We start from the raw sequence: 15,695 nt of genomic DNA, 5'->3' as shown, positions 1-15,695 counted from the left end.
GAGGCCAATGGGTGGTGGCAGGTGCCCTCAGGAGGGAGGTATGTTTGAGCAGGTTGAAGGTCCTTGTCTGTCTGGCTTCCATGTGGTGTAAAAGCTCGTGGTCTCTGGTGAGCCACCACAAACACTGCACACGGGAGAAGAAAGCTGGTCCCTGGCACATGGCTGCAGTGAGCCCCGTGGATGGGGCATGGCCGGTAGGGCCGGGAGCTGCTTGCTGGCAAGGTGCAGATATGCCACTTTCACACCTGCCACTCGGGGTGTGGGAAGCACTGAGGCCCGGGCCTGCAGGACCAGCTGCCTGCCCTTGTGCTGGGGAGTTCTGGCCTGAGAAACAGGGCAGGCGGCCTGGCCCTTGCCGGGCTAGGAGCCCTCCCTGCTGCGTGGGAAAGCATGGAGGGGTGGAGGCCCACGCGCAGTCTCCACTGGAATCTCTAGCAACTCACCCACATGAGATGCTGCCTTGGAACCAGGCCCAGTTCCCAAGGACAGATGGCTGTGTCCCCTCCATCGAGGCCCAGGCATGGTGACATCTGCAGAACCACAGTGGCCTTTTCCTTTTCCTGGTGACAGCTCCATCCCTACATCTAGCTGCCTTCCCAGAAGCCGCCTTGGCCCTGGGCTTCCCCTAGGAAGTTGTTGCATTTGGAACACTCTCCTGTGAAATGGCTATCTTTTTACTGGGGAATTATTTCCTTTTTTTTTTTTTTTTTTTTTTTTTTTCCTGAAAAGAACTGTTTGCAAAACCCAGGCCAACTGAAGCTTCTAGAAATGAAAGATGAAGCAGCTCCCCCATTTGTGAGAGTGCTATGGAGCCCTTCATGAACAGTTCTGGAGGCTGGGTGCAGCGGCTCATGCCTGTAATCCCAGCATTTTGGGAGGCTGAGGCAGAAGATCTCTTGAGCTCAGGAGCTCGAGACCAGCCTGCGCAACATAGTGAGACCTTGTCTCTACAAAAAAATACTTTTTAAAAGTTACCAGGCATGGTGGCTCACATGGGACGATCGCTGAAGCCCAGCAAGCAGGTTGAGGCTGTGGTGTCGCGTGATCATGCCACTGCACTCCAGCCTGGGCAACAGATGGAGCCCCCACTGTCTTTTGTTTTTGTTTTCTTATAAAAATAAAATAAGGCCCGGGCATGGTGGCTCACACCTGTAATTCCAGCACTTTGGGAGGCTGAGGTGGGTGGATCACAAGGTCAAGAGATCAAGACCATCCTGGCCAACATGGTGAAACCCGGTCTCTACTAAAATACAAAAATTATCGGGCTGTGGTGGCGGCCGCCTATAGTCCCAGCTACTGGGGAGGCTGAGGCAGGAGAATCACTTGAACCTGGGAGGTGGAGGTTGCAATGAGCTGAGATCGCACCACTGCACTCCAGCCTGGGCAACAGAGTGAGACTCCATCTCAAAAATAAATAAATAAATAAAATAAAACTAATAAAATAAAACAAAACACTCCTGGAGTAAGAGCAGCCCCTGAAACCATGTTAGCAGCTGGAGGACTTTGCCTCCGAAAGTGAGAAATGCACCTTTTGTTTATACATTTAAAAATGGAGTTTCTAACATAGGTTTCTGCACTGAGAGATGAGGAAACATAAGTAAGCAAAAACGTCTCTGCCTTCAGAGAAGTTACAGTCCAGAGGAGAGACCGTACAAAACCATATCAACCAAGTAATTACAAACTGGGCGAGTGCTGCACCGACACTAAGCTAGGGCTGAGTGCTGGAGGGCAGAGGAGACCTGCTTCAGAGTGGGTGAGCAGGAGCACCTCCCCCTGCCTGCAGGCAGCACGAGCCCAGCAGCAGGCCACCGTGGGCAGTCTCTCTAGCCGAGGCCAGTACGGTGACCATATGTTCCAATTTGCCCAGCCCAGTTCTGGTTTACCCCGGGTAGTCCCAGTGCTGGCACTAGCTGCCTTTTTCCCTCTCAAAAGTCATCCAGCTGGGCACAGTTGCTCACTCCTGCCATCCCAGCACTTTAGAACACCAAGGTAGGCAGATGGCTTGAGTCCAGGAGGACAGGACCAGCCTGGGCAACATGGTGAAACCCTGCTTTACAAAGAAACACTAAAATTATCTGGGTCTGGTAGCACACACCTGTAGTCCCAGCTACTTGGGAGGATGAGGCAGGAGAATCATTTGAGCTAAGGAGGTTGAGGCTACAGTGAGCCGTGATTGTGCCACTGCATTCCAGCCTGGGCGACAGAGCGAGGCCCTGACTAGAAGGGGGAAAAATGTCATCCAGTTTGCATGACAAATTATGTTGTGCCTAACACTCATCATCTCTAAGATGCAGGAGATAGGCCAGTGCCAGGTGAGGAATGAGTGACTGCAGAGTGTTCTCTTCAGAAGCTTAGACTCAGGGACACTCCCCAGGTTCATATCCCAGCTCGGTTCCTTGGCAGGTGCATGACATGGGGCAAGTGACCTCACTTCTCTGGCCCTCAGTTTCCCCATGTGTAAAACAGGAATAATAATAGCACCTGCTACATCAGGCGGCTCTGCGGAGGAGATGAGTCACTGGATGTTCAGGGCACTGCGGCAGCTGCTTCATAAACGCTCCGGAAATGTCAGTTATTTGCACTTTTCTGTTATTCCTGGAGGCCCTGATTGTCACACAGTGGACCTCCCATCCCACTGCTAACAGGAACCCTTGGGCTCCCATGGAGACCTGAAGGGCGACCCCTGGGAGGAGACTAGAGAAATCACCCAGAGCTAGTCATGACTTGGTTGGCTCTAAATTTGTATCCCTATGTGTATCTGGGTAAGCTTCATCTAGTGCCTCTAATCTGTACCAGATGAGTTTTAATAGGAAAAGTGTATTTTCCCCCAGAGAGAGCCCAAGGCCCCACCTCAAGTAGAAGTCACCTGGGCATAAGTGGCGATTCTGCAGTGGGGTCAGCTGTGGTTCTGAGGGAGCTCGGCTGCTGGAGATGAGGCTGGGGGGCTGAAGAGGGAACGATGCCCAACGCTGCCTCCAAGCCACACCAAACCATTCCGATTTACCCAGCAATTCGAGAAAAAGAATGAGTCCAAGATGTGAGCCGGGCTAGAAATGCTTCCTTTGTGCAGAGTGGAATCTGATTTAGTGGGGCAGTGTTGGTTTTATCCTGCCTGGATGTTCTGGCTTGGTTTTAGGCGGTGGTGGCTGTGTGGACATCTCGGGGAAGTGATGGTGAGGGTCTCATTGCCAGCACTGCAGAGCCAGCCCTGACCTTCCCAAAGAAGTCTGTTCGTGGAGCTGTCACTTGCTTAGGAAAAGCTTGGCATCTTTGCAAGTTCCTGATGGTGCCACTTGGCACCCCCAGCCCACGCCCAGACAGGACAGGGACGGTGTGGGAGCAGTATGTCTCACGGCCCCATCCATGAAAGGGCTGAGTGCAGGGGGAAATGCCCCCATTCAACCCCAGTGCTTGGTTCTGACTCCCACTGAAGGTGGGGCAAAGTTAGTGGAAGAATTTAGGGCTGAAGATGGGAACCACTGGAGCCACCCTCTCCCTTGATCGTCATTTCTGGCCAGTCCTTTCCTGGACTCCCAGGATGACTACAGGCGGGGCGGGGCACGGCTTAAAGGGCAATGAGGAGATCTCTTAGGACCTCCCAGCCCTGGGAGCCGGACCTGCGCTCCAGAGCGTTGTGTGCTCACATCCCCACTGTCTTTCCCAGAGCTAAGCTTGGGCTTGGTCTCGAGGCCCTTCTTAGCTGGTGAGTGTGTCCAGGGCCTGCCTGAGTCCTCGTGTCTAGCTCCTCCTGTGGGGGTGGAAAAGGGCACAAACCTGCTGGCCTCATACGCTTGGCCTGCCAGGATGGGAACAGAGACCCGAGGCTTGTGCCTGGGGCTTGGGTCATGTCGCCTCTGGTTTTAGGCCTATGCTCCGTCTGCCATCCTGACTCACTCTGAGGCTCCTGCCCACCCCAGGGAAGAACAGAGCCTGCTTTCAGCTGGAAACTGGAGAGGTTTCCTGTTCATGTTGTTAAGACACCGCTTATAGGACTGTCATCCCAATAAATCATATGCTTGCTGAGTGCAACAAGGTTTATTTATTTAATTTTTCCCAGGCTTCAGGGACCTCTTAAAACCAAGGCCTTAGCCAGGCGTGGTGGCTCATGCCTGTAATTCCAGCACTTTGGGAAGCCGAGGTGGGCGGATCATGAGGTCAAGAGATCAAGACTATCCTGGCCAACATGGTGAAACCCCGTCTCTACTAAAAATACAAAAATTAGCCGTGGGTGGTGGTGCATGTCTATAATCCCAGCTACTCAGGAGGCTGAGGTAGGAGAAAAACTTGAACCCCGGAGGTGGAGGTTGCAGTGAGCCAAGATTGTGCCACTGCCCTCCAGCCTGGTGACAGAGCGAGACTCCGTCTCGAAAAACAAAACAACAACAACAAAAAGTCCTTGAGAAGTTTATTCTCTTTCATTTAAAAAAAAATTAATTTAATTTAATTTTGTTTTTTTGGATGCAGTCTTGCTCTGTCATCCAGGCTGGAGTGCAGTGGCGTGATCTTGGCTCACTGCAACCTCCACCTCTCGGGTTCAAGTGATTCTCCTATCTCAGCCTCCTGAGTAGCTGGGATTACAGATGCTCACCACCACACCCGGCTAATTTTTTATATTTTTAGTAGAGGCAAGGTTTCACCATGTTAGCCCAGATGGTCTCGATCTCCTGACCTCATGATCCACTCACCTCCCAAAGTGCTGGGATTACTGGCATGAGCCACTGTGCCCGGCCATTTTTTTAAGGGCGAAAATAGCTTTCTGAGTCCTGGTGCCATTGGACTGAACAGCCAGGCTCACCTGCGTGATTAACTTAAGACAGATGAGAGAGACGGTTACGGCACCTGGGTCTAGCATCCCTATTGCAGCTGAACTGGCCGTGTGTCCCTGAGTGAGGCACTGAGCCGCGCTGGGTTTCCTTTTCCTCCTCTAGCAATGAGAGGAGTTGGTCAGGGAGTTTCCATGCTCCTTGTTTAAAAAGACCCATTTGCATTGGTCTATTTCACGTGCTCCCCTTAATGCATGCAAAGACACATGCTAGTGACACTTTTAAGCGGCTTTGTCGCTCTCTGGGATTTGTCTGCATGTGTGTATGTGATGGTATTCAGGTTAGGCCTTTGGGCTGTTTGCAGCACTTGGGGGCAGATCAGAGATTGCTGATCCCTTGAAGTAATTCTCTGCCCACCCACCTTCCCCACCACACATGTTCATGACCCAAGGCCTCTGAGTCTCTGTTCTTTGCTGTTGCCCCTTCCCCTGTGTGAGTTTTTTCACTGCCAAGGCCAAGAGGCTGCACTGCCAGAAGGTTTCCAGCTCACACTCGACATAGTGGTTGCATTTGTTTTCTCTGTTTTATGAGCTGGGATGGAGTGGGTGGTGGGCAGCCTGCTGGCAGGCTTTGCAGGCTTTACATGTTTATACTTGCTGTCGGGGGAGGGCAAAGAGTTGGCTGGACTTTCAGAAGGCTGGAGCTGAGGCATGTAATAGAACCAGATTCCTGTAGCCCTTTTTGCTATTGTGTATTTTCTGTTAACAGACACTAAACTAGTAATAATAGTTAACATTTATGGAGAAGTTACCATGTTCCAAACACTGTGCTAAGTATTTTACATACATACTTCCAGCTGTTTTGTGAGGTGGTCCTATTGTTTATACCCATTTTGCTGATGGAACAACTGAGACTGGGAGAGGGGAAGTAACTTGCATAGAACCACACAGCTGAACTCATTGGGAATACACTGGATTCCAGCCCAGGCCACCTCCCTCGGGAGTCCATGCTCTTGTCCATGCTCTTGGTCAGCATGCAGTAGGTACAGCTATTGTCACATGGAGTCTGTGAAATAAAAGCAAAAGGGCTCTCACAACGAAAGGAGTTAAAAACCATGAACTTTGGCCGTTTTTTCTTTAAGAAAATATGGCCCACAGAGGAGGATGATCTGCCCAAGGTTACAGAGACAGTCCAGTTGTGTCAAAGAAACTAGAACTTTCTCCCAGTAAGGGTGCCACAGGGAAGGGTTCTAGAACCCTCGTATCCCTGGGCCAGGAGCATGCATGTGAGCCATACACTACTCTAGGATGCACCAGACTGTGTGCCACCAGGGGCGGAATGCCAGCCCTGTGCCAGTGCTGCCTGCCAGCCCCAAGCAGTGTTGTCCTAGTGATGAGCTGTGGTCTTCCACAGCAGCATTCCTCAAAGTGTGGTCCGGGGACCCCTGAAGTCCCAGAGACTCTTGCCAGGAGTCCACGGGGCCAAAACTATTTTCATAACAAGAAGTTATTTGTCTTTTTATTCTTGTTTTCTCACAAGTATCCAGGGCACTTTTCCAGAAGCTGTGTGACATCATGATGTCATCACTCTGGCAAAAGGGACATGAGTGTGTATGTTTATGTGTTTAATCTTTTCTCAGTTTTAGTTTCTGAGACAGCCAATATCTATAGAATAACACACATAAACAAAAGCTCTTTGAGGTCCTCAGTAATTTTTTTTTTTTTTTTTTTTTTTTTTTTTTTTTTGAGATGGAGTTTCGCTCTGTCACCCAGGCTGGGGTGTAGTGGTGTAATCTCTGCTCACTACAACCTCTACCTCCTGGGTTCAAGCAATTCTCATGTCTCAGCCTCCTGAGTAGCTGGGACTACAGGTGTGCCCCACTACATCCAGCCAATTTTTGCATTTTTAGTAGAGATGGGGTTTTGTCACATTGGTCAGGCTGGTCTCAAACTCCTGACCTCAAGTGATCTGCCCGCCTTAGCCTTCCAAAGTGCTGGAATTCCAAGTGTGAGCCGCCATGCCCAACCAATTTTTAAGGGTATGTATAGGGTCCTGAAACCAGGGGAAAAAATAGAAAACCACTATTCCGAGTTATCAGATCCAGCTAAGGAAAAATCCAGCAGCAGAAAGGCTGAACAAAGGGAGCTTTTTCAGCCTCGACCCAATCTCCTGGTTCTGGCCCTGCAGATATCTGCATTTGGGCATGGAACGGCCAAGCTCAGCCTATGGTGGGAAAGGCAACAAGCAGGAAAGAAGAACCTCTTTGGGACCTTGAGGACAGCACACATGCTGGTCATTCTCAGTCTTGCTCCTTCAGGCTCTTTCACCCTGGAGTTCTGACAGCCATGCTGTTGCAGATGGGAGTTTTTAGAGGGGTTTTCCAGAATGGCCAGACGTGCATGTCCAGCTCATGTCAGCCTGCCCAGCAGACTCCATGGCATTACCAGGAAGGAAACGGTAGCCCATGGGAGGCACGTTCCTAAGAAAGTCCATGAATTTCTTCTCATTTTACCTTCCCATAGATCCCAGGCCGGGGAGGTCGGTGGGCAGAGGAGAAAGGCCTGAAGAGGTCAGTTTGGGGGCTGGCATGGCCTTGTTTATACATGTGGGCACCAGCCACCTCCCCAGAGACAGAGGGCTCATCTAGATTTCTCTATATTGAAAGTATTAATCAGTTTTTAATTCAGGAAGCAGAAAGTATTGTAGGTATTTTGAGCAAGAGATGATTTAATGTAGGGAATTGGGCATTCACAGAATCATCGGAAGAGCTCATGGAGCAGGGTGTAGGCTGAGCATCCAGGAATGATGAGCTCGCCCATCAGGCGAGCTGCTCCCTCTAAGACGGTCCCCAGAACTATGAGTTTGAACAACACCTCTGGAGCTGCAATTCAGAAGTAAAGCTGGAATCGAGAGGCACAGTGGCTCATGCCTGTAATCCCAGCGTTTTGGAGGGCTGAGGCTGGCAGATCACTTGAGCTGAGGAGTTCAAGACCAGCCTAGGCAACATTGGTGAAACCCCATCTCTTCTAACAAAAAATTAGCCGGGCATGGTGGTGTACGTCTGTGGTCACAGCTATTTGGGAGGCTGAGGTGAGAGGCTTTTTTAAAAGAAAAAAAAGTCTTTGCTATTGCTTTCATCATTTCACCATCACTACCACTGCCTCTGAAGTCTCAGGTAGGTGGAAACTGGACTGGAATGTTCTATAGGAAAAGAAGACCTGATGTTTTCATGACCTGGTTTGCTAGCAAAAACAATGTGCACACAAAGATGGCCTCTGCCTCCCATTCACTTACCGACTCTCATGCGGCATGTCTTAATGATAAAACCTAATTTGCATCCAGAATCCCAGCTGCAAAGGAGTCTGGGAAATGCAGGGCTTTTGTGGGTTTTACTTTTTTGTTTTTTTTGTTTTTAAACAGTTTTGCTCTTATTACCCAGACAGGAGTGCAATGGCAAGATCTTAGCTCACCACAACCTCCTCCTCCCAGGTTCAAGCGATTCTCCTGCTTCAGCCTTCCAAGTAGGTGGGATCACAGACATGCACCACCATGCCTGGCTAATTCTGTATTTTTAGTAGAGACAGGGTTTCTCCGTGTTGGTCAGGCTGGTCTCGAACTCCTGACCTCAGATGATCCGCACCTGTTGGCAAAGGAAATGCAGTTTTTAACTTTCCACGTCTCCAGCCAAGATGGAAAGTGAGGGCTGAAGGAGCCAATCCCCAGTGTATACCCACCAGAATCATCAATACTGCATTTTCCAAGTGCTGCATTCTAAGGAGCATAAAGTAGGGGAATAAGCCAAAATGCCACATGATTAGACTTCATGATTTCCCTCTTGGATTTCCCCTAGTGCAACTAGGAGATGCCCTCTTAGACATCTGGTAGCCACACATGGGGCTTTGTCTTGGCTGTTGGCCGCAATAGGGAAGGATGGCTGGCAAGTCTGCGGAGTATCTTTCTGTTTACACTTCAGTCTCCAATGCTGATGGTTTAAATAAAGGCTTGTCCTGCAATCAGAAGGACTGTTGTATAGAAGCATGTCTCTAAGCTTGCCTTCCAGCCTTGTAATATAAGAATTGTGGGCCGGGTGCAGTAGCTCATGCCTGTAATCCCAGCACTCTGGGAGGCCATGGTGGGCAGATTGCCTGAGCTCAGGAATTAGGAACCAGCCTGGACAACACAGTAAAACCCCGTCTCTACTGAAAAAAAATACGAAAAATTAGTTGGGCATGGCAGCGTGCACCTGTAGTCCCAACTACTCAGGAGGCTGAAGCAGGAGAATTGCTTGAACCCAGGAGGCAGAGGTTGCGGTGAGCCAGGATTGTGCCACTGCACTCCAGTCTGGGCGACAGAGTGAGACTCCATCTCAAAAACAAAAAAAATGTGAAATCTAAAAATATTTGGGGGGAATTGGACATTTATGTTTAAGAGAACTCTTGTAAACAGAGGGATAGTTCATGAATGGATTGTTGTTTCTTCCTAGACTACACAAATTCCCCCCATTGAATTGCAGCTACTACTCTAATGAGTCAACACTAGGCTCTTGAAAATTATACACCATTCTTTTCTGGGCAGAAACATGACTTGGTCTATAACTGAAAACCTGGGTACATTATAGTAAGTTACTGATGTTCATCCATACTTTTAATCACTCAGCAAAACTTTCTTCTAATAATCTTTTTTTTTTTTTTTTTTTTTTGGAGATGGAGTCTCATTCTGTCACCCATATCTGGTGCAATCTCGGCTCATTGCAACCTCCACCACCTCCTGGGTTCAAGCAATTATCGTGCCTCAGCCTCCCAAGTAGCTGGGATTACAGGCACGTGCCACTACACCCGGCTAATTTTTGTATTTTTAGTAGAGACGGGGTTTTACCATGTTGACCAGGATGGTTTCAGGCTCCTGACTTCATGATTCACCCACCACTGCCTCCCAAAGTCCTGGGATTACAGGCATGAGCCACCTCACCTAGCATTTTTTTTTTTTTTTTTTTTACTGTAGCCTCCAGCTCCTGGGCTCAAGTAGCTGGGACTATAGGCGTGTGCCACCACACTTGGCTTCAGTGAACATTCTGTGTTTCATGTTCATTGCAGCATTCAGTGAATTACATTGATGTTCAACCCTATTATAAAATAGGCTTTGGGTTAGATAATCTTGCCTAACTATAGGCAAATATATGTGTTCTGAGCATGTTTAAGACAGGCTGTTCATTAGGTGAGGTGTATTAAATGCGTTTCCACTTAGGATATTTTCAACTTACAATGGGTTTATTGGGATGTAAACCCATCCTAAGTCAAGGAGCATTTCATTTTGTTTGCTAATGTTTAAAACAAAAGCATTCTTTGCCCTTGAGGAGAGAAACTTTTGGAACTCAGGAGATGACTTGAGTTTTTGGAGACCTGAGATAGAGGTTCCGAGGGCAGCCCTGGCTGACTCCCTGGAGGTGGCTTTCTTCATAGCTGAGGAGAGTTCTCTGGAAGGAGGCATCTTTTTCCTGGCGGGAGCACTTAGCTGCGTGTCAAGGGGAGAGACTGAAGTGACAGCACAGGCGGAACGCTCCAAGAGCCCTGACGGACTTGGGATGGCTGGAGGCCTGTCCGCCTGCCCCTGGCTGTCTGCCCCGCTCCCTGGCTTAGTTTGAAAGGAAGGACAAGAGTGGCATCGGGAGGGGTTGGGAACAGGCAGGAGCCGGGAGGCCGACTTTTGGGCTTTCATCAGAGAGAACAGCATGAGGGAGGAGGCACAGGGCCTCAGGGCTATCTCGCTCCTGTGACAGAGCGGGGAAGAGCTCCATCCATTCTGGGCAGGGCAGGTGGGCGTCCATGGAGTCACGAAGCCACAGGCTGCCGTCCGGGCTCCTCGGCAGCGGGGAGGTCTTTTGGATGGCGAAGTGGTCTCCTGAGGGGTTTCAGGAGCCTTGCCAGAGCTGGCCGAGGACAGAAACGCGTCCCAGACTGGTAGAGACCCGCCTCCCTGGCTGAATCAGAGTTGGTGGCCACGAGGGGTGGGCCTGGCCTGAGCTGCAGTCAGGAACCAACACAGGCTGTGCGTGTGGCGCTCCCTGGCGGCACATAGCGGACCTGTGTGCGGTGCCCCTTGGAGTTTGCAGCTCTGAGCCTGCCCCCACCTCTCCCTGTCCTCACGGGCTCTTAGTGATACTCCAGCTGCTGGGACCATTCCTCCCTATGGGGCCTGAGACTGCTACTCTTCTCTGAGTGCTAACCTGGGGGCAACCCTGGCCTGGCACAGGAATTGGTGTTGGCCCAACTTGGCCTAGGTGCCAGATGAGGAAGGAGTGGTCATTAATGCTGCTCGGCAGCGTGATATGTGTCGTCCCATTTGGCCTCGTGACAGCCTCAATGGGGAGGTATCACACGCGTGCTGCGGGTGGAGAAACAGGCTCGGGTGCGCTGGTCAGAGGGGGCAGTGATGTGACACTGCTGGTGGCAGCCCTGGGTTTGGACCTGGGTCTGTGAGACTCTTAGCTGTGCAGCCTTTCCCCTCTGCGGAGAGGAACACTTGGGGACCCCCAACTGACCTCTTTGGAGGGGACAAGGGTCCCCAGTTCCACACACTGGGAAATCCCCCTTCTCTGGGCCACCCTAGGGCCCTCGGGTTCTGCTAATGCCCCATGATGGAAACTCCATCTGTGCATTGCAGGTACAATCAGGGTCTCTGTGAGCAGAAGGAGAAGGTCTCCTGCAAGGGGTGACCAGCCTTGGTGGCCGCCTATGAGCATGTGGTGTGTGCTTAAGGGGTCTCCGTTCAGGGAGCAACCCCTCAGGCCTGACCCTCTCTCTGCTGCCCCACAGGGACCCCACCCCCATCCTGACCCTCTCTCTACTGCCCCGCAGGCCCTTCATGCTGCTGCCGCCCCTCATGGAATGGATGCGTGTGGCCATCACCTATGCAGAGCACCGCCGCAGCCTCACTGTGGACAGCGGCGACATCCGCCAGGCGGCCCGGCTGCTGCTGCCTGGTCTGGACTGTGAACCTCGGCAGCTCAAGTAGGAACCCAGGAGGAGGGAGGGCCCCCAACATCCATGTCCCGCCCCCAGCAGCTCCCAAGTGTTCCTTCTTTCCCGGGTGGCTGCGAGGGGTCAGAGAGCAGGGGCTGCAGAGCATTCAAGCTGCTCTAAGGGTGTTCTCTGCAAAGGCCAAGCCTGAGTATGGGAACGGATCTACTCTAGACCTTGGCTGCTGTCTGGCAACGCCTGCAGCCGCTGGTCTGCTGCGTAGAGGAGCCACGCTAGGATTGGGGCAGGAGACCCACACATCTGACTCTTTGGGATACCTGGGGGCTGAGGGGCAGAAATGGGCCCGCTCTTTCCTCTGTTCCTGTAATTGACACCACATGGACCCTTCCTGGGTGCAGGTGCTGTGAGCCCTTCTTTATGTGCATTATCTTAGTCCTCGTGACAAGTGCAGAGAAGAGGTGATCATGCCCATCTTACAGATGAAGAAGCTGAGGGTCAGAGAGGAACAGTAGCTTGCCCACAGATACTCAGCTAGCACTTTATTGTGTTCAGATTTGAACCCAGGTCCATAAGGCCTCCATGCCTGTGCTCCTAATTTCCTTCCCTAAGTGCCTCTCATAGTAGACCCGTTTGCTGAGGAGCTTTTCTAGGGAAGCTTCCCTGGCCATCCTTGGCCTGTGAGAGCCTTTTATCTTTTTGTTTTTGTTTTTGTTGTTGTTGTTGTTTTTTGAGATGGAGTTTTGTTCTGATGCCCAGGCTGGAGTGCAATGGTGTGATCTCAGCTCACTGTAACCCCTGCCTCCCGGGTTCAAGTGATTCTCCTGCCTCAGTTTTAGCTGGAATTATGGGTGTATGCCACCATGTGCAGGTGATTTTGTATTTTTAGTAGAAAGGGAAAGAATGTGGAGCCAAATGCTAGAACTTGGCCACAGTGACCGTTTCTAGGCCGAGAGCAGCCTGCTCCATACAAATAGTTTACAGCCAAGTTCTGCGGCACGAGTCCGGGTGGGAGCTGCTTTCTCCTCGGGCAGCCCCATAACATTGGTTTACACGAGTCTTTGTTTCCTGCCACTTGAAGCAGCAAGAGCTCAGAGTACGTCTTTATTTTTTTTTTTATTTATTTTTGAGGTGGCGTCTCACTCTGTTGCCCAGGCTGGAGTGCAGTGGTGTGATCTCAGCTCACTGCAACATCCACCTCCTGGGTTCAATTGATTCTCCTGCCTCAGCCTCCTGAGTAGATGGGATTACAGGCGTGCGCCACCACACCTGGCTAATTTTTGTATTTTGAGTAGAGACGGAGTTTCACCATGTAGGCCAGGCTGGTCTTAAACTCCTGACCTCAAGTGATTCACCCGCCTTTGCCTCCTAAGTGCTGGGATTATGGGTGAGCTACTATACCTGGCCCCTGGGCACTTTTTAAAATGGATTTATAGAAAAGCAGAAATATGTGCTCTTCATGTCACAGAACATGATGGGGACAGTCATTGCTGATCTGATCATAACTCCCTGGTCCTTCTCCCCACCCATCCTCATCCTCACTCCACACGTAAGCCTCACACATCTGTGTCGTGTCATTGAAAGTTGCTGTCTGCATAGTCACACACACGTTTGGGTCTTTTCTGGGCAGACCTGAACACTGTTTCAGTTCCTTCCGGAGGATGGATGCCCGAGCAGCTACTGAAAAATTCAACCAGGACCTGGGTTTCCGCATGCTCAACTGTGGGAGGACAGACCTCATCAACCAAGCCATCGAGGCCCTGGGGCCGGATGGGGTTAACACTATGGATGATCAGGTATGTCCCTAGAGCTCCGCTAGGCCAGGCATGGGGACCAGAGTTGCGAATTCTCAGCTCTCAGCTTTGGCGGCCCTGGGTCCTAACCCTGAGACTTGCTCAGTTCTGCTCTTTGAAGAGGCGGGCTACCTCCTGAATCCTGCCCTGCCTGGTCAAGTGGAATGTCAGCTTGGAGACGTCCAGTTTCCCTTGGAAAACCTTTGTCTTGTGGCTTCTGCTTCCCTGGCTGGACAGCAGGCCACTGCTCCAGGCGGTGCAAGGCTAGGAATGAGTCCAGGAGAGTGAGCTTCCTCTCCAGCTAGGGATACAGTTGCCCACCCTGTGTTACAGCCTGTTGTGTGCTGACTACTCGCCCAGGCATAGAAACCCTTGCCCTCATGGAGCTAACGCTTTGGTGGGGCAGACAGATAATAAGAAACACGGACATGTAAAATGTAGAGTATGGGCCGGGCTCGGTGGCTCAAGCCTGTAATCCCAGCACTTTGGGAGGCCGAGGCGGGTGGATCACGAGGTCAAGAGATCGAGACCATCCTGGTCAATATGGTGAAACCCCGTCTCTACTAAAAATACAAAAAATTAGCTGGGCGTGGTGGTGCGTGCCTGTAATCCCAGCTACTCAGGAGGCTGAGGCAGGAGAATTGCCTGAGCCCAGGAGGCGGAGGTTGCGGTGAGCCGAGATCGCGCCATTGCACTCCAGCCTGGGTAGCAAGAGCGAAACTCCGTCTCAAAAAAAAAAAAAAAAAAAAAAAAAAATGTAGAGTATGCTGACTGAACGTGCTGAGAACTGAAATGAAGCATGAAAATGGGTAGGGATGTGGGAGGTGATGTACAGATTCAGATAGGCTTTGACTTTTGCATCTGTTTTGCTTTTTACTTTTGTTGTGAACAGCTAACATCTAGATAGCATTTACTGTGTTCGAGGCATTGTTCTAAGTGCTTCACATAGATGAACTAATCTCCTCTTGACAGCAGCCCTGTGATGTAGCACTATTATTTTCCCCATTGTATCAATGAGGAAATTGAGGGACAGAGAGGTTGCTTTACCTAAGGTCACACAACTAGTAAGGGGCAGAGCTGGGTGGAGAATCTGAGCAGCCGGACCCAGCCTCTCAACCGCTGTGGAATATCCTGTGTGTTCGACACTGCGCTGAGAGCACTCACTGTGTGCAGAGGGGCCCTGTGGGGTTTGGAAGGCCATGCAGAGCGGGGGCAGTTAAATGACAGTGGCCAGTTAAGGCAGCGTTCTCAGATGAGGTGATGGCACGGTGCAGCCTGTGATGAAGCTCCAGGCAGACCATAAGGCCAGTGTGGCCTCTGACGGATGGGACGAGCTGCCAGGGGAGGGTTCCTGCTGGAGGCAGTTGAGCCAAGCCTGGGGGAGGGCAGGATCGGGGGTGGTGCAGAGAGGAGTGGGCAAGGCATTCCAGGGAAAGGGATGTAAAGAACGTGGGGTGGGGCAGTCAGGGTGTGTGCCCGGGCCAGGGGCTGGGGAAGGACCACAGACCCAGTGCTGGGCTTCCAGAGGGCAGCGGCAGGTGGCAGGCTGCTGTGGGGTCTCCTGGGGACCTCTCCGTCGACACAGGTTCCAGGGCTCTGTGGGAGCTTTCGTCCTGGTGGAGTCTTCCTTCTTCAGCAGCACAGTGTGGAAGCCCGTGGACTTTAGCTTCAGCCGATTTACTGGCCATGTAAGAGCTGTAGCATCTTTTTTTTTTTTTTGAGTCTTACTCTGTCACCCAGGCCAGAGTGCAGTGGTGTGATCTCGCCTCACTGCCACCTCTGCCTCCCGGGTTCAAGCAATTCTCCTGCCTCAGCCTCCTGAGTAGCTGGGATTACAGGTGTGCACCACCACGCCTGGCTAATTTTTTTGTATTTTTAGTAGAGACAGGATTTTACCATATTGGCCAGTCTGGTCTCAATCTCCTGACCTTGTGTTCCACCCACCTGGGCCTCCCAAAGTGCTGGGATTACAGGTGTGAGCCACTGCGCCTGGGCAAGCTGTAGCATCTTGAACAAGTTACTCTGCCTCCCCAGGGCACTTCAGTTTCCTCCCCTGTAAGATAGGGGATGGCAGCACTTGCCACATAGGGTTAGGGGGAATCCTGCATCCAGCGCAGAGTTGGCGCTCAGTAAATGTTCATTCCGGTTTGGGTTGCCAATATGAT

General features: G+C 51.2%; 1 protein-coding gene across 1 annotated transcript in view; it reads left to right on the top strand.

Moving 5' to 3' along the window:
* The window catches only part of ABTB2 (ankyrin repeat and BTB domain containing 2), a 212,861-nt gene that overhangs the window by 178,665 nt on the left and 18,501 nt on the right, over window positions 1–15,695 (top strand). Inside the window, exons 4-5 of the mRNA XM_003919975.4 lie at window positions 11,618–11,770; window positions 13,368–13,533. Of these exons, the coding sequence (XP_003920024.4) occupies window positions 11,618–11,770; window positions 13,368–13,533 (319 nt within the window). The remainder of the gene's footprint in view (window positions 1–11,617; window positions 11,771–13,367; window positions 13,534–15,695) is intronic.

This window comes from Saimiri boliviensis, chromosome 6, assembly GCF_048565385.1.
Source record: "Saimiri boliviensis isolate mSaiBol1 chromosome 6, mSaiBol1.pri, whole genome shotgun sequence".
Lineage (NCBI taxonomy): Eukaryota > Metazoa > Chordata > Mammalia > Primates > Cebidae > Saimiri > Saimiri boliviensis.
Note: the sequence above shows the minus strand (reverse complement) of the source record. Positions and strands in the feature narration are given on the sequence as shown.